Genomic DNA, 18454 nt, shown 5'->3' on the forward strand with positions numbered 1-18454 from the left:
TTTAAAGGGAACTGCACAGAGATTGTACAATGAGATTGCATAGTGTATGGCCAGCTTTATACAAGTACACAGGAGGGAATGGACAGAGACCCCCAGCTGTCAGGCCCTGTTCACATCTCTTGTGTGGAGGTTCCATTAAGATTAATGGCAGCCTTGTGCATCTGTAAAAGAGTAGCGCAGCGTGGTTGCGGGTGCTGGAACATTGTAGTTCAATTATTTCTAGCCTACTCTTATTACTTCCAAGGATCTTGAAGAATCTGTCACATTTACTTCCTTGAGGTCTGTGACACATATTCACTATGCTTAGTGAGTAGGCACTGGTGTGTCACACATTTCACAGAGCCTGCCTTCTGTACTACAGAGGTGCTGAGAGGAGGAGTTTCAGGAGGCGGAGTCAGTACAGGCATCACAGCTTGCAGGCTAAGGGATAATCCTTAGAAATAGAAAGTAAACAGCAGAGGAGAAGTTGTATAGCATGCAGGCAATCTTGAAGTTGTTGAAAGATGGCTGGCAGACAGGCAGAACTCACAAAATAAAATGAGACACCATTATAAGGATTGTCAAAAAATAAAAAATTATAAAAATAGTTTGTATTGCTACTACAATGCTGATACTAAAAAATGAAAGTGTATGCTGTAATCACAGAACTCTCTTAAGCCTGTATCAGATATTTCCCAGACAACTGATCACCAAGAATGACCATGGGACATTTTCATATAACTACCGCTACTACATCTGCCTTCCAGAACCGCTCGTTTAGATCTTATTGGAGGATTTTCAGTGTCCAATAAGAAAACAATAAAATTTTGCAAAGCATTTACTATAAATTCTTTTTTAATTAGCCCATGTGCAAACCTTTATATACTGTATATAAACTATACACAGGAAGTCCCCGAGTTACGAACACAATAGGGACTGTAGGTTTGTTCGTAAGTCGAAGTTGTTCGTAAGTCGCAACACTGCATTTGTAAGTGTAACTTCTGGTCGGAACATTGCATTCTTAAGTGTAACGTTCGCTTGCATGGATGTGGGATGTTCCGGGCACTTGTTATTTTATCTGGGGCTCTTCTGGCCATGCAGTACATGTAGTACTGCAGTATGGAATGTGTCCAAAGGTATCCAGGACCAGCGTGGAGCACAAGTGGCCGGCATTTGAGGCTGTTGGTAAGTAGAAGACGTTCGTAACTCGGGGACTGCCTGTATATATATATATATATATATATATATATATATATATATATATATATATATATATATATATATATATATATATATATGCACTATATTACCAAAAGTATTGAGATGTCTACCTTTACGTGCACATGAACTTTAATGGCATCCCAGTCTTCAATATTGAGTTGGCCCACCCTTTGCAGCTATAACAGCGTCAACTCTTCTGGGAAGGCTGTCCACAAGGTTTAGGAGTGTGTCTCTATGGGAATGTTTGACCATTCTTCCAGAAGCGCATTTGTGAGGTTGGGCTCTGATGTTGGACGAGAAGGCCTGGCTCGCAGTCTCCATTCTAATTCATCCCAAAGGTGTTCTATTGGGTTGAGGTCAGGACTTTGTGCAGGCCAGTCAAGTTCCTCCACCCCAAACTCACTCATCCATGTCTTTATGGACCTAGAGCAAATTTATGGCATAAAGTAATAATAGATTTTTTAGTTATCTCCTGAGAGGCATTACCTAGCATATAGTGAATGAACCATACCTAGCATGCTAGGCAAAGGCAAGGTGAATAAGGTGGAGGACATCTCCTATGCCAGAAGTTTCAGCATATTTTAGTCACCTTGTTTACCCAATGATTGGTATTTGTCAGGTCTTGCATTAGATTAAATATTGCTTCTAACAAGTCACCGTTCACTGCCTTCATTCAGGCTTATTCTGGCAGATCTTGTCAAAGAATTAGCAAAGAATTGTCACACAAATCAGTCTTTAGCCAGTAGATTTACTAGTGGTGGCCCGTCCATTAGGGGTGCACAGGTGCCGTCCCCCTATCCATGCGTCCGGCCCCTGACGCATGGATTCCATGCAGGGCCCCAGACGCATGGATTCCAATGTGCGGGGGGGAATTGTTTGGAGCACATGATTAGAGGCTCTAATAGGCTTCAAAAAAGGTTGGGCTCTTCCGAGCCCACCTAGTTGTGTGAGGATATTGAATGAATAATGAGTCGGGTCCTGATTGGCTGAAAGGACAGGCGATCCTATTGGACGAGGGAGGAGACGCACGGCGGAAGCCGCTGTAATGCACAGGAGGAGGAGACGTGATGCAAACTGCCGCCTGTAGGAGCCGTGCCCGACCTAGATGGGGTGAGTGCGGGGCTGGAATACCGACTGACAGCCCGGGGAGGGGGGTGGGGCTAGTTATTGTGTTTGAGTTGGTGTGGGTGACCGGACCAAGTTGGTGCGGGTGACGGGGGTTCCGTAAAAAAAAAAAAAAAAAAAAACACCAGCCGCCACTGAGATTAACTATTGTATCTTTGAATAAAATATTTATTTATCATTTGTGCCTTGCTCATAATATTTTATATTTATGTATATATTTGGCTGCTGCTATTTGTACTTCTATTTAGTATATGCCTTTTAATATTCTATTGGTGCACTCAATAAAGATTTGTGCTTCAATATGTGGCAAACAAAATACAGGCAGCAGTTTCAAAAGCAAAGTCCCTCTGTGTAACTAATGTCAGTAACCAAACTTTTTAATATACAGTATGCATATATGTATGCATGTTCTTATTGTCTACTTTTTTTGTGCACAGAATAAAATTTGTTCTGTATGTCTGCCTGTGTTCCTTAGGCCCCTGCTTCTTCTTGTCCTGCCCAATCGGAATTGAAGATTTTCGTGTGTGGTTTATTGACCTGTGGAACAACTCCATTATACCATACCTTCAAGAAGGTGCCAAAGATGGAATCAAGGCAAGTCTACTGAATGCATAATGTATCTATATAATTTTCTTAAGGGCCCAATGAATGTAGTAAGTACGAAACCTTTCTTTAATCTTTAAGAGAGTGCTTCTGTAATTAGTAGAGTGTCCATTAAAATAACTGCTTATTATTATTATGTCAGTGCATGGACTGAAATATCATTGTAATGCAGAATACATTTCTGTTTTATAAATCATCATGATCTGGCATTAGTTTGTACTGACATTCTTTATAAAAGGGGGCTGTGAAGTAATGTTGAAAATATTAAGGGCCAATTCACACTATATGCGGTGACAGACGTTTACTGCATGATAAAATGTCTGTCACCACAGGGACACACAGGAAACAATTGTCTCCTATGTGTCCCATTCACACTGCAACGCAGCCTTGTGCTGCAGTGTGTTGTGGTAAAATTCAGACATGCAATAGGTAGGATCAGGATGAAGGCCCTGAATTCTGTACTTTTAAAAATAGTCAATAGGGTCAGCTTTTGTTTTTCTGTCATCGCCGGTACAGGTGCAAAGTCTGCAAAAAAATTGGTATTGAAACATTGTTTGGATGGCAGTGGGTAGAATAACCAAGAGCTAAAATAATTCTTTCTTCAATATAAATTTAAAAATTCTATGCTGCGCTATCTCCTGATATTATTTCTAACCATGATTTTAAAGTGCCAACATTGCAATAATGAAAAAAATAAATATATATAGAATGTGATGAAATAGCAAAAAAATATATATTGCAAAAAAAAAAAATATATATATATATATATATATATATATATATATATATATATAGAGTCCTTTGTTGCTGTGATAATAAAATCTGTGTTATGTGACACATTACACAGACAAAATAAAATTAATAAACAAACTTTTGAATTTTATATATATATGATGCCACAAACATGAATCATAAAGTGCTATAGTGCATATAACAGTGACGTCCTAATCTAACGGAGATCAGTCCAACATAATTGATATATAGTCCTTATTAAATGTATAATGGTGACTTCATAGTAACGTGAAAGCAACGTGTTATGGTGTCCACACTTAGGTGCTCCCCACCCTCAGGCACTGGCCGCTCACCTCAGCTCAGAGTGTGTGACCTCGCAATTAAGGTCGGTCAAACATGCTTATGAATCACCTCAGGGATTCTAAGTTAACTGTATAGTTCCAAACCACTCACCGGTGCTAAATAAAAGAAAAAATTCCTACAAGCCACACTGAACCCAGTGCTAAGTGTAAGCACTACTCAGCCGCATGCATGAAACACGTCTCGTATTGCGTGTAGATAATAAATAAATAAAAACGATGCGCTAAAGTGTGCTAGGTGTGCCCCTATAGTGACACAACAGATTGTGCATCGAATGTATGTGAGAGTGTATACAACACTAAATATTGTAAATAAATTAAATAAACATAATCGCAAAAATGAATAAATATTAATAAATATTAAGTTCATAAGCAAATACTGCAAGTAAGAAACCACATTTGCTTTAAATATACATCATAAGTGCAAACAAATACCAAAAAGTGCCATGTGCCAAACAAACTATAAAGTGCTAAGTGCCACACTATTCATATACACAATGGACCTTATAGAACTACATAAATATATATTGAGCATGTAAAAAGTCCTGCACATAGATGATAAAGTGCTTGTATATGATCTTCAATGGTGGTATATTCAAAACGTGCTTATATCTCCACGTGCCACAGATCATGCGATGGTGCAATACAAGTGACCCCCCAAGGTAATGCGCTCACCTCAGAGTATGTGACTAAGTCGCTAAACAAAGTCAGAGGACGCTTTTGAGCCACCCCGGTCTCTGTGCGGATCACAGGCTCCAGCACGGGAACAGTGTGGATGAGAAGAAAGAACCATATAGCGTAATACGTTTTAAATGATTTATTCCAAAACCAGATAAAAACACTCCCCCCACATGGGGGTACTCACATTTTCAGGGTGCGTCAGTGCACCACCCTATAGCAAGCATGTAAATAAGTACAGCAGTGAGGCTATGGCGCCCGTCCCAACACCGGCAGCGACCTCTGCCTAACAGGGGAGGGGCCAGGATGGATTGCAGCGCGTTTTATAGTGCGACAATTGCGGAAGATCCGCACAGCAATATGAGGTGCCATTCAAATGCATGGAATCTCAAATGCGGGTCCCATGTTTTGTCATTCACATCTCAGCGCTGTCAATTCACTGGCAGATCCGTGGCAAATCTGCCAACAATTTAAAACGTTGTAGTGTAAATGCAGCCTTAGGGGGGTAGTGTATGTAGCCCAGCACAAAACAGAGTAAAAACTAGTACCACAAAAACTAGGCCACAATAGATATATACCGTATTTATCATTCTGGCAGCCTTGGAGGGGACAGGGAGGGGGCGGGATGAGTGCCGGCAGATTACAAAAGGAGAATCTCCTGTTTACTTGGCGGCCTCTGTAATAGGAAGTCCAGTCTCATGGGCTGGTATTGGACGACTGTTTTGTCTATCATAGGAGGCGAGACCACCCAGCAAACAGGAGATTCTGCTGTATGTAATCTGTTGGTGCTCATCCTGTGACCCCCTCCCTGTCCCCTACGAGGCTGTAGATGGGCATCGATCAGGCTGCACTGATGGCAATGGTGAGGCTGCATTCAGAGGCTGCATTCATGTCAATGGTGAGGCTGCATTCATGTCAATGGTAAGGCTGCATTCATGTCAATGGTAAGGCTGCATTCATGTCAATGGTGAGGCTGCATTCATGACACTTGTGAGCCTGCATTCATGACACTTTTGAGGCTGCATTCATGGCAATGGTGAGGCTGCATATGGGCACTGATTAGGCTGCATTGATGGGCACTGACCCTTATTTTGCTTCACAGTTCTTTATTTAAAATTTAAGTTTTTTTCCTGAAACTTCCCACTTAAAGTAAAAGTGTGTGTTATACGCCGATAAATATGGTATATCCATATAAAAGCCCGAGCCCATCCTTAGACTCTTTACCACACTCAGCCACAAAGGCAAGAGAATTCTTGTTGGGCAGTGTATTAGTTAATTTGCATTTAATCTTAATGGTTCAAAGAATGTCAGGCAAAATGGTCGGCATGATCACTTCATCAAACCTGGCCCTCTTTGAAAAAAGTTTGGACACCCCTGGTCTAAGCGTAATAATTAGTGAGGGAACTAATACAAAGTGGTGAAAGAGTAGGTATTGCACTCACATCTCAAACAGTAGCATCTCAATAGTTCTACTGTGATGACCTTGTCAGGTGCAAACTCATACTTCTGTATGTGACAGCATCAGTGAACAAAATATCTGGGGTTCTCATATGGACACAAAGTGACAAAAGCAAACCGGGGCAACCAACTCTCAGTGTAGTATTAGTGAAAACAGTGGTGTGGAGAGGAGAACATAAATGCACCCACATTTAGGAGCTGAAGCACTGCCATTAGTCATAAACTCCAGCAGATGGCAACATATTATCCATCCATGATGTTAGTAAGCAGAGCAGAGTTCCTGGTGGACATCCTTGTCAGCCAGTGGGGGTACACCTTTTGTACCACCTCCCCCTCCCTTTAGATCCTGGGTTGGCAACCCATGGACCGCGATCTACCAGTTGATTGCAGCCAGGTGATTGGTAGGTCGCATGGGCTTGCCGACCTGCTGTCACATGGATGAATGGTCAGCATGAATGAAGGCGCAGGGGTAACTGAGGATCTTCTTCCAGGCACAGCCACCGAGGGAGCAGGACTGCTGAGAAAGCAGCTCCACCGAGGCATGAGCAGGCCGCATAAGACAATGCCTCTGCTGCCCCACATTCAGCTCTAGCTTCCTGCTGTTTTTATTGCTGCATCGTTGTTGGAATAAACTGTATTTTATCTGACTTCCGCCTACTGATGTTACTGGGCTCTGGACTTCCTATCATCATTATCATCAGCCCCACCCATATGGCCCATAGACAGTTTACATTCTGGTGCATTATAGCATGAGTACCTCGCAGAGGTTTGGTTGTGTATACCTCTCAAAGGTTGTCTGCCAGTGCTTTAGATTGTAAGAGCCACGAGGAGGGCCTTCCCATTTCTTCTGTATTGAACTGTATTGTAATCGTACAGTCTTCCTTTATATTATAAAGTGCTGTGCAAACTGTTAGCGCTATATTATAATTCTGTATAATAATAATGATGATAATCATTTCATCAGTACTGTACGGATCACACAGAAATGGTTCAAACGGATATAATGCCAAGGGGTCATTTTGAAATTTAAGTCTGTTCGGTTTGTGAATAATCTGTGTAATTGTAGACAATAAGAGGTAAGTTTGGGACATGACCAAGAATGTGTAGTATTTCGAAGGGTTAGGTTGAGTGCTATAGATGTGTTAAAGTAAGTATTGTAATTAATAAGAGCTCTGTATGTTTATAATTAATATATGAGATTAGGAAGAGAGATGGAAGGTTGGGATATGAAGAAGAGCAAGTTGTCGGCATAAGCTGCAACCTTATGTTGTGTTTTAGTAAGCGATATACCATGGATATTTGGGTTATTCCAGGCATTTCTTAGGAATGGTTTAAGGGGCAGGACAAAAATGGGGGGAATTTGTGGGCAAGATTTAAAATAGTTACATAGTCAGTCAGGTTGAAAAAGACACAAGTCCATTCAGTTCAACCATAAAAATAAATAAATAAATAAAAATTAATATACAATCCCATATACCCAATCCTATACCCACAGTTGATCCAGAGGAAGGTGAAAAACCCTAGCAAAGCATGATCCAATTTGCTACAGCAGGGGAAAAAAATTCCTTCCTGACCCCCCCCCCCCCCCCCCGAGAGGCAATCAGATGTTCCCTGGATCAACTTTACCCATAAATATCAGTACCCAGTTACATTTAGGAAAGAATCCAGGCCTTTCTTAAAGCAATCTACTGAGCTAGCTGGCCCTTACCACCTCTGGAGGAGGCTATTCCACATTTTAACAGCTCTTTCTGTGAAGAAACCTTTCCGTATTTGGAGATGAAATTTCTTTTCCTCTAGGTATAAAGAGTGCCCCCGTGTCCTCTGTGTTGGCCGTAAAGTGAAACACTCAACACTAAGTTCATTATATGGACCCCTTATATATTTATACATGTTGATCATATCACCATTAATCTCCTCTTCTCAAGAAAGAATAAATTCAGTTACTCTAATCTTTATTTATAGCTGAGTTCTTCCATGCCTTTTATCAGTTTGATATATCAAAAAGGGGGGAGTTTGGGACTTTAATCAGTTTGATTGCCCTTCTCAGCACTTTCTCCAGTTCCCCGATATCCTTTTTGAGAACTGGCGCCCAAAACTGAACTGCATATTCCAGATGAGGTATCACTAATGATTTGTACAGGGGCAAAATGATATTGCTCTGTCTGGAGTCCATACCTCTCTTAATACAAGAAAGGACTTTGCTTGCGTTGGAAACCGCAGCTTGGCATTGCATGCTATTATTAAGCTTATGGTCTACCAAAACCCCCAGATCCTTCTCCACCACTGAATCTCCCAGATGTACTCCCCCTAGTATGTATGATGCATGCATATTCTTAGCCCCCAAATGCATAACTTTACATTTATTGACATTAAACCTCATCTGTCACTTAGTCGTCCATTTAGACAGGTCAGCTTGTAAATTGGAGACATCCTGTAAGGACGTTATTCCACTGCGTAGTTTGGTGTCATCTGCAAAGACTGAAATGGTACTTTGAACCCTAGACCCTATATCATTTATAAAGGTATTAAAAAGTAAGGGTCCCAACACTGAACCTTGGGGTACACCACTGATAAGCGTAGACCATTCAGAGTAGGAATCAAAATGTTTAATTTAAAATGTCATGTGGGTCAGAAATGACACTATTGACTTTATCGGAAGCTGAGGGCCTAAATAAAGGCCCCTACACGCCCCTATCCAATTTAACATAATCAGCTGAAAGCCAATGGGGTTGATTTACTAAAACTGTAGAGTGCAAAATCTGGTGCAGCTACGCATGGGTAGCCAATCGGCTTCTAACCTCAGCTTGTTCAATTAAAGTAGCGTTCCACACAAAAGTGGAACTTCCGCTTCTCTGTCTCCTCCCCCCTCCGGTGCCACATTTGGCACCTATTAGGTGTGAGGGAGAAAGGGTACCTGTTTTTGACAGGTACCATTCCCCACTTCCGGAGACGGTGCCATGGCGCAGTCTATCGGATGTTCGGCCTCCCTCCTCCACCGACAGACCAATTAGAAAGCGTGCTTCGTGCATTGAGAACTGCGGGGGGGAGATTGGGTTGTCTGTTGTATGTAATTAACTTTGAATATTACAACAAAAGATACTTGATTAAAAAAGACAATGAGGCAGATTTACTATATGATTTAATAATGTTCACACAAAAACATTTTGTGAAGATTGACATAATATATCCACTCTTGTGAAAAGTAAAATCCCTGTTTTCTTACTTCATCTGCACATGATTGGACAAATGAAGTGAGTATTCACACAATTTATTTTGTAAACCTTCTCAAATTCTTTAGTTATTCAGTCACATTGTGTTGTTTAAAATGATAATAAAGGTAAAAAAAAAACAGAAAAGAAATATGTTATACTTACCTGCTCTATGTAGGTTTTGAACAGAGCAGCCACGATCCTCCTCATCTCGGGTCCCCTGCTGGCGCTCCTGGCTCCTCCCCTCGGCTGAGTGCCCCCATAGCAAGCCGTTTGCTATGGGGCACTCGTGCGTGCTCACTCCCGAGCCCTGATCTGTGTGTCCATAAGACACACAGAACAGGGCTCAGCCTTGCCTCCCGCTCCTCCTCACTGACTGTGATTGAGAGCACCGGGTGCCATTTAGAACACAGTCTAAAGGCCTCTTCCTCAGTCATAGATGGGCACACAACAGTTGGACTAACTCAAATGAAAGTCACTTACTCTATGTTTTAGTTTGCTGGTTTCACTGTATTTAACATGAGTAGCTGGGTGCCAGCCAGCTGTAAAGTCACCACTTATGCCCCCTCCCACCCCTGCCAGGTGTGGTGTCCATGCTAGCGCTGGCTCCTCTCCTCACTGCTGCTGCCCAGGACAGAGCTGCTGTGGCCAGGAGACAGAACAGGCTCTGTGAGAAAATGCCACTCTCACCCCCCCCCCCCCCCCCCGCTTTACAGTGATCAATAAAGAGGAATGCAGCCAGTTTTCTCCTCTCTCCTTTCTGGATGTACTACGAGCTGTGTGTTATTGGTTCCCCCATGCTTTCCCCCTCACTTCTGGTGACAGTGAAAAACCAATCAGGGAGTAGTAGAGCTTCAACCAATCAGAGTTGGGGAGAAGACCTGCTATGCAGACACTGAGGATTCTGGGAAAAGTAGTCTTTAAAGCAACACTGCTTAATACAAGTAAATGGATGTTGGATTAGCTGTGGACTTCTCTTCCCACAATTCCCTGTATATAGAGGAGGAGAGAACAGAACTTTTCCTTGGCGAAATCTACTGAGATCGAGAGACCAGCACTGGGGATCAGTGTAGACCTGCAGCAGGGATCTGTGCACTATGTGAGCTGTGAGACTGAGCCTGAGAGACTGAACCATAAGCGGTCATTGTGGCTGGGGATTAGAACTGGGAGACCGGTTTCTGTGTGGGTCCACAGCCAGGAAGGAGACCCGATCACAAGGAGCCAATCATATGGACTGAAACTGCTGGGGTGATTGACCGCCGAGTGTATGGAACCGGACTTGTTGCATGCCAGGACTGGTGAGCGAAGCTACAGAGTTTAACCCCTTGCTGCCCACAAGTTACTGCTTACTTAAATGTCCCTATTTAAAAGCCCATCAGCCATCCTTTGCGTGCAGTCTTAAAGGGACAGTTACATGTGCACAACCAACAGAAGGGCCCCAATGAAAGCTGGCCAACATTGATGATTAGGTGCCAGGTACTTTACAGTCACCTCCAGGGGTATCCCTTTGCCAGTAACGCACACAACAACCCGTTTGTGGGGCTGTATGTATATATTGCACTCAGGGACACTTTTTGGGTAGCTATTGTAGATAGTGAGGTTTCTTTCTGGCATTTATGCTTTCATGTTGTTAATACTGTTCTTACTGATGTTGTGTGGAATACTGTAATGAGGCTTAGCCTTATTGTGGCATAAGTTAAAGCGGAGCTCCACCCAAAAGGGGAAGCTCCACTTGTTCGCAGCCTCCCCCCTCCACTGCCACATTTGAGGGGGAAGGGGGAGCGGGTACCTGGTTTTGACAAGTACCCATCCCACTTCCGGGTAAGATTGCAGATCAGCAATCTTTTTCTGGGCCCCTCCTCCCCCCCCTCTGCTGCCTTCTGGGGCACACAAAGGTCCCAGAAGACAGCGGGGCCATTCAGGAAAAAAGCATGACTCGCGCATGCGCAGTAGGAAACCGACAGGTAAGTCTCCTTATAATAAAAGTCAGCAGCTACAGTATTTCTAGCTGCTGACTTTTATTTATATATTTTTTTACAGACTGAAGCTCCTCTCTAATAGCCAAAGGTTAGGCTAACCTGCCCGTCAGTTACTCTAACATATTCTTCGTCCTGTTTATTTGTTGTATGTATTGTATTGCTTACTCTTCAGTAATACATGAATTTTTTACTTTTTAAGTTACTTGTGGTCTATTTTCTGTGTGCTGGCATAGAGCATTAAAGTATTAATGCCCCCGCTACACAGGTTTGAGTAACCAGGTGTGTTGTTGCGGACAGAGCGGGTGAAAGAGTCATGACCTTGAACAGAGAGCTTGTCATACTAAGCGGCTCCTGCGGGGGTAGCGCTACACATGTTACCAACTGTCACTGGCATTGAAATGTCAGTTTTTAGTGGACTGACTATGATAGTATATTTTTTTTAATATATTTATTACTAATGAAATATAGAATGCTCTCAGTAAGAGATATTGACCTTGTCTTTCTCCGTTGTTTCTATAGGTACATGGACAGAGGGCTGCCTGGGAGGATCCTGTTGAGTGGGTTCGGGACACATTGCCTTGGCCTTTGGCACAACAGGATCAGTCAAAGTTGTTACATCTACCACAGCCCAGTACGGGGAGTCACATCTCAGCCTCCCCTCCCAGGGAACACACTGTGAAGGAATCACCTCCTGGTTCGTTGGAAACAGATCCTCTGGTATGTGCAAGAAATTAACCTGTGTGAGAGGTCCAATGATTCTTTGTGATGCATTAGCTCTAATAAATCAGCAGACGTCCAGTGTGTATTCTTTGGCTAAAGTAAAGAAAAAGAAGACAGGGCTGCCCATTGTCCGTCCCCTCTACTTTTTGCTCTTGCCATTGAGCCTCTAGCAGCCATAAGAGCCAATCCTCTCATTTTACTGGGTTTAAATATGGTGACATTCACGAAAAAATCATGCTATATGCAGACGATATGTTACTGGTACTCAGGGACACAACTGTATCTCTACAAGCATCCATGTCCACTGTTGTAGAATTTGGCCAATACTCTGGCTTGACTATCAACTGGACAAATTCGGCACTACTTTTGCTGGATGGCGACACCACACAACCGGTTACACGCCCCATACCCATTACGTCTAAATTCAGATACTTAGGGATATATGTTACCTCTTCTCCACTAGATTATGGCTCCTTGAACATCTCCCCATTATTAAACAGATTCCGCAATAAAATAAAAATTTGGAATAAATTACCATTATCAGTTGCAGGAAAAACGAACAACCTCATAAAAATGATTTTAATGCCGCAGCTCCTTTACCCTTTACACAACTCCCCCAATGTTGTCCCTTTGAAAACTTTTAGGGTGGTGAACTCTATTTTTAGAAATCTGCTATGGGGTAACTGCCGAGAATCAAACTGGACCAATTGCAAAGGCCCAAGGATCGGGGCGGCCTTGCCCTCCCCAATTCCTAGCTCTATTATGTTTCGGCACAGTTGCAACACTTAATTGCCCCCAGGTTGCTGCCACTCAACCTGTAGGGGAACATCTTTCTTCTACGACCTGGATTTTGCTTGCACGCACTCAGAGAGACTCAATCTCTGAGGGTCTTATGGCCCTTCTTTTTACCAAACTAAACAACCTCCTACCGACCTACACCCTCATTCAAAAAATATGGAACAAGGCTAAATATCTACAACGTGGGTACACAAAGTAAATGGAAAATGGTAAAGCGCCTGAAAAATGTCCAACATGAACCCAAAATATATTGCTGGCACAGACTAAACTGGCACAATGGGTACACAAAGTATAGCCCGATATGGGGTAATGATAACTACCTGGAGCTAGCTAAGCTAGTACATGGAGCTAGGTGGAAGCTATATGGTATACATAATATATCACAGATTTTTAAGGACGGGGGTCCTGCTATCATTTGGCTCTCTGTAAGCCCTATATTTGTTACCTGCACAAATGCTTTTTTATTATATACAGCTACGGCATGCAGTTAGGGCACAGGGTGATATGCCTGAATGGCGTCTATCTCCCACACCTACCTTTTAATTTAATCCAAATGGCAGATAGCGCTAAAGGTTTCATTTCACTGTGCTATAATTTGCTATTAAGAACAATAAAAAGCAGCGCAGGTTTCAATGTTCATAGTATATCTCAATGTACATCAGCAAAATGTCCTTTTGAGCATCAGAAGCTCTTCGTGAGATGCATAGAGTCTATAGGTAGGGCAGCCTTATGAGGGGAGGTGAAGCCACTCCAGATATGCAAAAGAAGAGAAAACAGCAAAGGCGCCTCTTAGTAAAACAGTATATTTAATGACACAATTCCATTAAAAGCACTCACATGTAAAAACTTGTTAGTCCGGCATGGGGAGTCTCAGTAAAAGGTATACAGGATTGCATCCTCTGATGTGGAACAGCCTTATTCCTCTCCTGCTGCTGGCTAGTGTGTACGACGTAAGCTTCCGGGATTCGATCGTAATCCAAAACGAGGCTTGTACATCCGCCGGGCAATCGAATGGAGGGCTGGAACGCAAATCCGAAGGTATGTGCTGTACTGTCGTTAAGCGACGCGTTTCAGAGCATGCGCATTGAAGCGTGCTCCTTTTTCAAGCTAGGGAAGATACATTTGGTTGCAGCTTATTTAAGTGCTCTCCTAGCACCACCGCCTAGTGGATACAATTATTATTACAGGGGAAATAAGAGGAATGTAAGGTTGCAAAGGCAGATGCGATAGTGTGCATAAATAAATTAATAGCATGCAGCTAGCCTTATGTATATACTTGTTATTTATATTTTGGATAATTATGTGTATGTTATTGTGATTACATTTAAATTTATATGTATCTAAAACACAAATAAAATTACATATGACTGAATGTACATAATTAAAAGATTATAGCTGAAAAACTTTTTATATATATTATTATGCATATTAACACGGGTGTTTATAAATATAGTTAATGGGTATGAACCTATTTAATTTTTGTTTACAAGAAAAGGGAAAAAGAAAAAGAAAAAAGGAAGGAAACCTATATAGAAAATATGATAATAATATTTCTATATATGAACACGTATATGTAAATATAGTGTGTGGCAATGCTGAGAACAGGGGGAGTTAAAAATAAAAAATATAAAATTTAAATTTAAAAATTAAAAATAACAATGACCTATATATTCACATGAAAATGACTCATAAATACTGATATCAGGGAATGGTTTTTTATGAGTCATTTTTATGTGAATATATAGGTCATTGTTATTTTTAATTTTTAAATTTTAATTTTATATTGTTTATTTTTAACTCCCCCTGTTCTCAGCGTTGCCACACACTATATTTACATATACATGTTCATATATAGAAATATTATTATCATATTTTCTATATAGGTTTCCCTCCTTTTTTCTTTTTCTTTTTCCCTTTTCTTTTAAACAAAAATTAAATAGGTTCATACCCATTAACTATATTTATAAACACCCGTTTTAATATGCATAATAATATATATAAAAAGTTTTTCAGCTATAATCTTTTAATTATGTACATTCGGTCATATGTGATTTTATTTGTGTTTTAGATACAATTAAATTTAATCACAATAACATACACATAATTATCCAAAATATAAATAACAAGTATATACATAAGGCTAGCTGCATGCTATTAATTTATATATGCACACTATCGCATCTGCCTTTGTAACCTTACATTCCTCTTATTTCCCCTGTAATAATAATTGTATCCACTAGGCGGCGGTGCTAGGAGAGCACTTAAATAGGCTGCAACCAAATGTATCTTCCCTAGCTTGAAAAAGGAGCACGCTTCAATGCGCATGCTCTGAAACGCGTCACTTAACGACAGTACAGCTCATACCTTCGGATTTGCGTTCCAGCCCTCCATTCGATTGCCCGGCGGATGTACAAGCCTCATTTTGGATTAAGATCGAATCCCGGAAGCTTACGTCGTACACACTAGCCGGCAGCAGGAGAGGAATAAGGCTGTTCCACATCAGAGGATGCAATCCTGTATACCTTTTACTGAGACTCCCCATGCCGGACTAACAAGTTTTTACATGTGAGTGCTTTTAATGGAATTGTGTCATTAAATATACTGTTTTACTAAGAGGCGCCTTTGCTGTTTTCTCTTCTTTTGTATAATTTGCTATTGTCTGTATTCCATAAAGGGCACCCCAGTAAGGTGACATCACTCTGGGAGAGAGGTCTGGATATATTGATGGGCGACCAATGGGAGGAAGCATATGAAGCAGTGACAACATGCTCTCTTATTGTGGCCCAAATGTTGTCTCAGCTATATATTTTACTGCGCTCTCATTACACTCCATTACGGTTATATAAGATGGGATATAATGCAGACCCTTATTGTCATAGGTGTAAAAGGGATCATGGGGATTTCATTCGCCTACTATGGCGCTGCCTTAAACTGCATCTCTACTGGAAGCAGGTAGTAGACTCACAAAATATGGTATTCAAGGTGAAAATTCCACTGGACCCTAAGTGATGTATACTAAACATATTTAAGGAGGTTGTTGAGGAGCAACATCCTAGGTTAGCCTTGGGCAGGGCACGCTTTCATGCCCGTAGGTTAATTTTATTATTGTGGAAGTCTTTGGATCTTTCCACGCATAAGTCTTGGGTATCCTCCGTAGGCAACTCATTACTCTTAGAAAATTACATTTATACACGCAGGGCCCTGGCAAATTCTAAAAAGTGTGGGGATTGTGGCTAGATACTCCTGGGCTTAGCCCTAAGGAACTTGGCTGTCAGAGACTACTTAATTGTCTGGGTAGACCTTAAAAGTTTGGTTCTGTGACTTAAGACAGGTAATCTAGGGAATTTTTGGGGGTTTGGTTACAAAGTTAAACTGTGTCAACTAAGTTTTGGAGTGGAATACGTTCTTATTTGCATTCCATTATGTTAGTGGTTATGTGAATATTGACACAATCTTTATTAGCCACATTAGTCTTTATTGACTTGCATTGTCTTGGACTGTAAAAATTATATATGTGTTTCAATAAACAGTTTCCTGATTTAAAAAAAAAAAGAAGTAAAGAAAAATATTTTGGTTCATAGGGAACATGATAAATTCATGCAATAACTGTTTTTGTTTTCACTTAATAAGTCAGATGCAATATGATCATTGCATGAACTCTAAAAAGGCCAAAAACATTTTCACTTCTGTTATATCACATCCAGGTCACTAACAAATGCAATATATCTTACTTATCTTTCAAAAAAAAGTTTGACTCCTGACAAGACTTTGTTTCTTAGTTGTACAGAACGATACACAGGATCTTTACCCTTTGAAGGTGAATCTTTACCATGGGTTGTATGCAGCTGCCTTTAGGTAATTGGACACTAGCAACTACAATTTTGTTGGGACATCCCCTATATAAACCACTTCCACTTCCAGCTAGCCTAGTTTTTTTCTAGTGTCTATAGGTGATGAACGTCTTCTTTCTACTGAGAGGTTACCTTATTCTTATGGAGGTTTTTCTGTCTCTTTTGATGATTGTTCTATCATATGATGAGACCTGGACCCTGCTAGTTGGAAGAAATGCAGCTGACCTCTAATGTTGCTGAGGGCACTGGATCCTGCTTGGGCAGTCCCCTTGGCATGTAATGCCTCTGGTTGAGTTAGCCACAGGGTGTTATACAGGTAAAGGACCATGGCCTGACAGCAGCAGAGCCTAGTCCCTGAAAACCTCTTAGGGGAATTCTCATCATGGAGGGCTAAGAAAGAATGGGTTCTAACAGGCTCTATGCCCTTTCTGGTAAGCAAGCACTTGTTCTGACTACAGGCTACTAGGTTGCACTAGGGATTTGCTGCACCAACAAAATATTTGATGGCATTTTGCTATCTTCATACTTTGTGAACACTACTGCACCTCTTGTATGACCATAAGGTCAGGTGCTTCCTTTGCTCTCAGTTCACTTGCTGAGCTTTTTTCTTTCTGGATATGTATTCACAGCAGCAGCATCTCGCAGTTACAGCAGTCAGTTATTTTACCTGGGTATTCAGTGGTCTGCAATGCTTTGCACTAAAGACCTTCCCCTCCATCCCCATAGCATCACACATGACAGATCCAAAGTGCAAGCAGAAGAAAGGGCCAGATGGCCTTGATAGCTCAGACTTAGTCCACAGCTTCAAGGAGGGTAGTAATTTATCTCCATAGGTCCCTAGTAGTTAGTTTGGATGATTGCCCCCAATCTGACTCCCTGCCTTACTTGGGGTACTCTACTAGCCTGTTAGCTGCACACTTTTCCCCCTGTTTATCAAAAAAGGAGTTTTTAAGCAATGTCTGACTTTATAGGCAGAATTTCAGCCCTTTCAGAGGCCATTCATACCAGGGGTCACAAGGGTGAAAATGTGTACTCCTTCAGAAAGCTTTGCACAGCAATATCCTACTGAGGAATGTGTCATACAAAAGTGGACAGTTCCTGTAGTTGACTGCTTCTATAGCAGTCTGCCAGACTATTGTTGTCTGGATTAAGCGCATGGCCCAAGATCCTAGCTCCATCCTAAAGGATGCTTCAGTCCACAGTCAGTTACTGCTCTTACCAATGGCCAAATGGCCTTATGCTGCTGAATAAATGGCCTGTTGGATACACTTAACCAGATCTCCAGGATGAGTCTTCTCTCCATTCACATGCTCAGGATCCTTTGGCTGCTGGTCAGCGGGAGTCCCATGTAAAAAAAAGCCTTGAATGGCTGCTCTTTGAAGGTGAATGCCTGTTTGGCCCTTCCTTGGATTAGTATATCAAGGGGATCACAGTAGGATAGAGTACTCTCCTCCCCCCAGAAAAAGAAGACTCAGCCTGCTACTAAAAGTTTTCTACTCCTGAGGTTAAAAAAGATTCCTTTCATCGCTCTGTGACCTCCAGTTCCATATCAATGCCAGGAACATTCTTTTGTAGAAAGACATGGCTCTCCAACGTGGCTAAGGTTCCAAGCCCTCTTTCCAGTGATGGAGTGCTACCACTCTTTAGAGTGGGGGGGACATCTGCTGGCCTTCTGATCCCAGGAAATCTCAGACATTTGCTTCCAGTGTCATTTCCAAGGGCTACAATTTGCAGCTTTGGAC

The 18454-nt window shown here is 41.6% G+C and overlaps 1 protein-coding gene across 11 annotated transcripts in view; it reads left to right on the forward strand.

The window, feature by feature from the left end:
- The window catches only part of NAV1 (neuron navigator 1), a 289382-nt gene that overhangs the window by 262566 nt on the left and 8362 nt on the right, over positions 1–18454 (forward strand). For all 11 annotated transcript variants that reach the window (XM_073615982.1, XM_073615983.1, XM_073615984.1 and 8 more), the window contains 2 exons: positions 2801–2919; positions 11863–12060. In XM_073615982.1, the coding sequence (XP_073472083.1) occupies positions 2801–2919; positions 11863–12060 (317 nt within the window). The remainder of the gene's footprint in view (positions 1–2800; positions 2920–11862; positions 12061–18454) is intronic.

Source organism: Aquarana catesbeiana, linkage group LG02 (genome assembly GCF_042186555.1).
Source record: "Aquarana catesbeiana isolate 2022-GZ linkage group LG02, ASM4218655v1, whole genome shotgun sequence".
Taxonomy (NCBI): domain Eukaryota; kingdom Metazoa; phylum Chordata; class Amphibia; order Anura; family Ranidae; genus Aquarana; species Aquarana catesbeiana.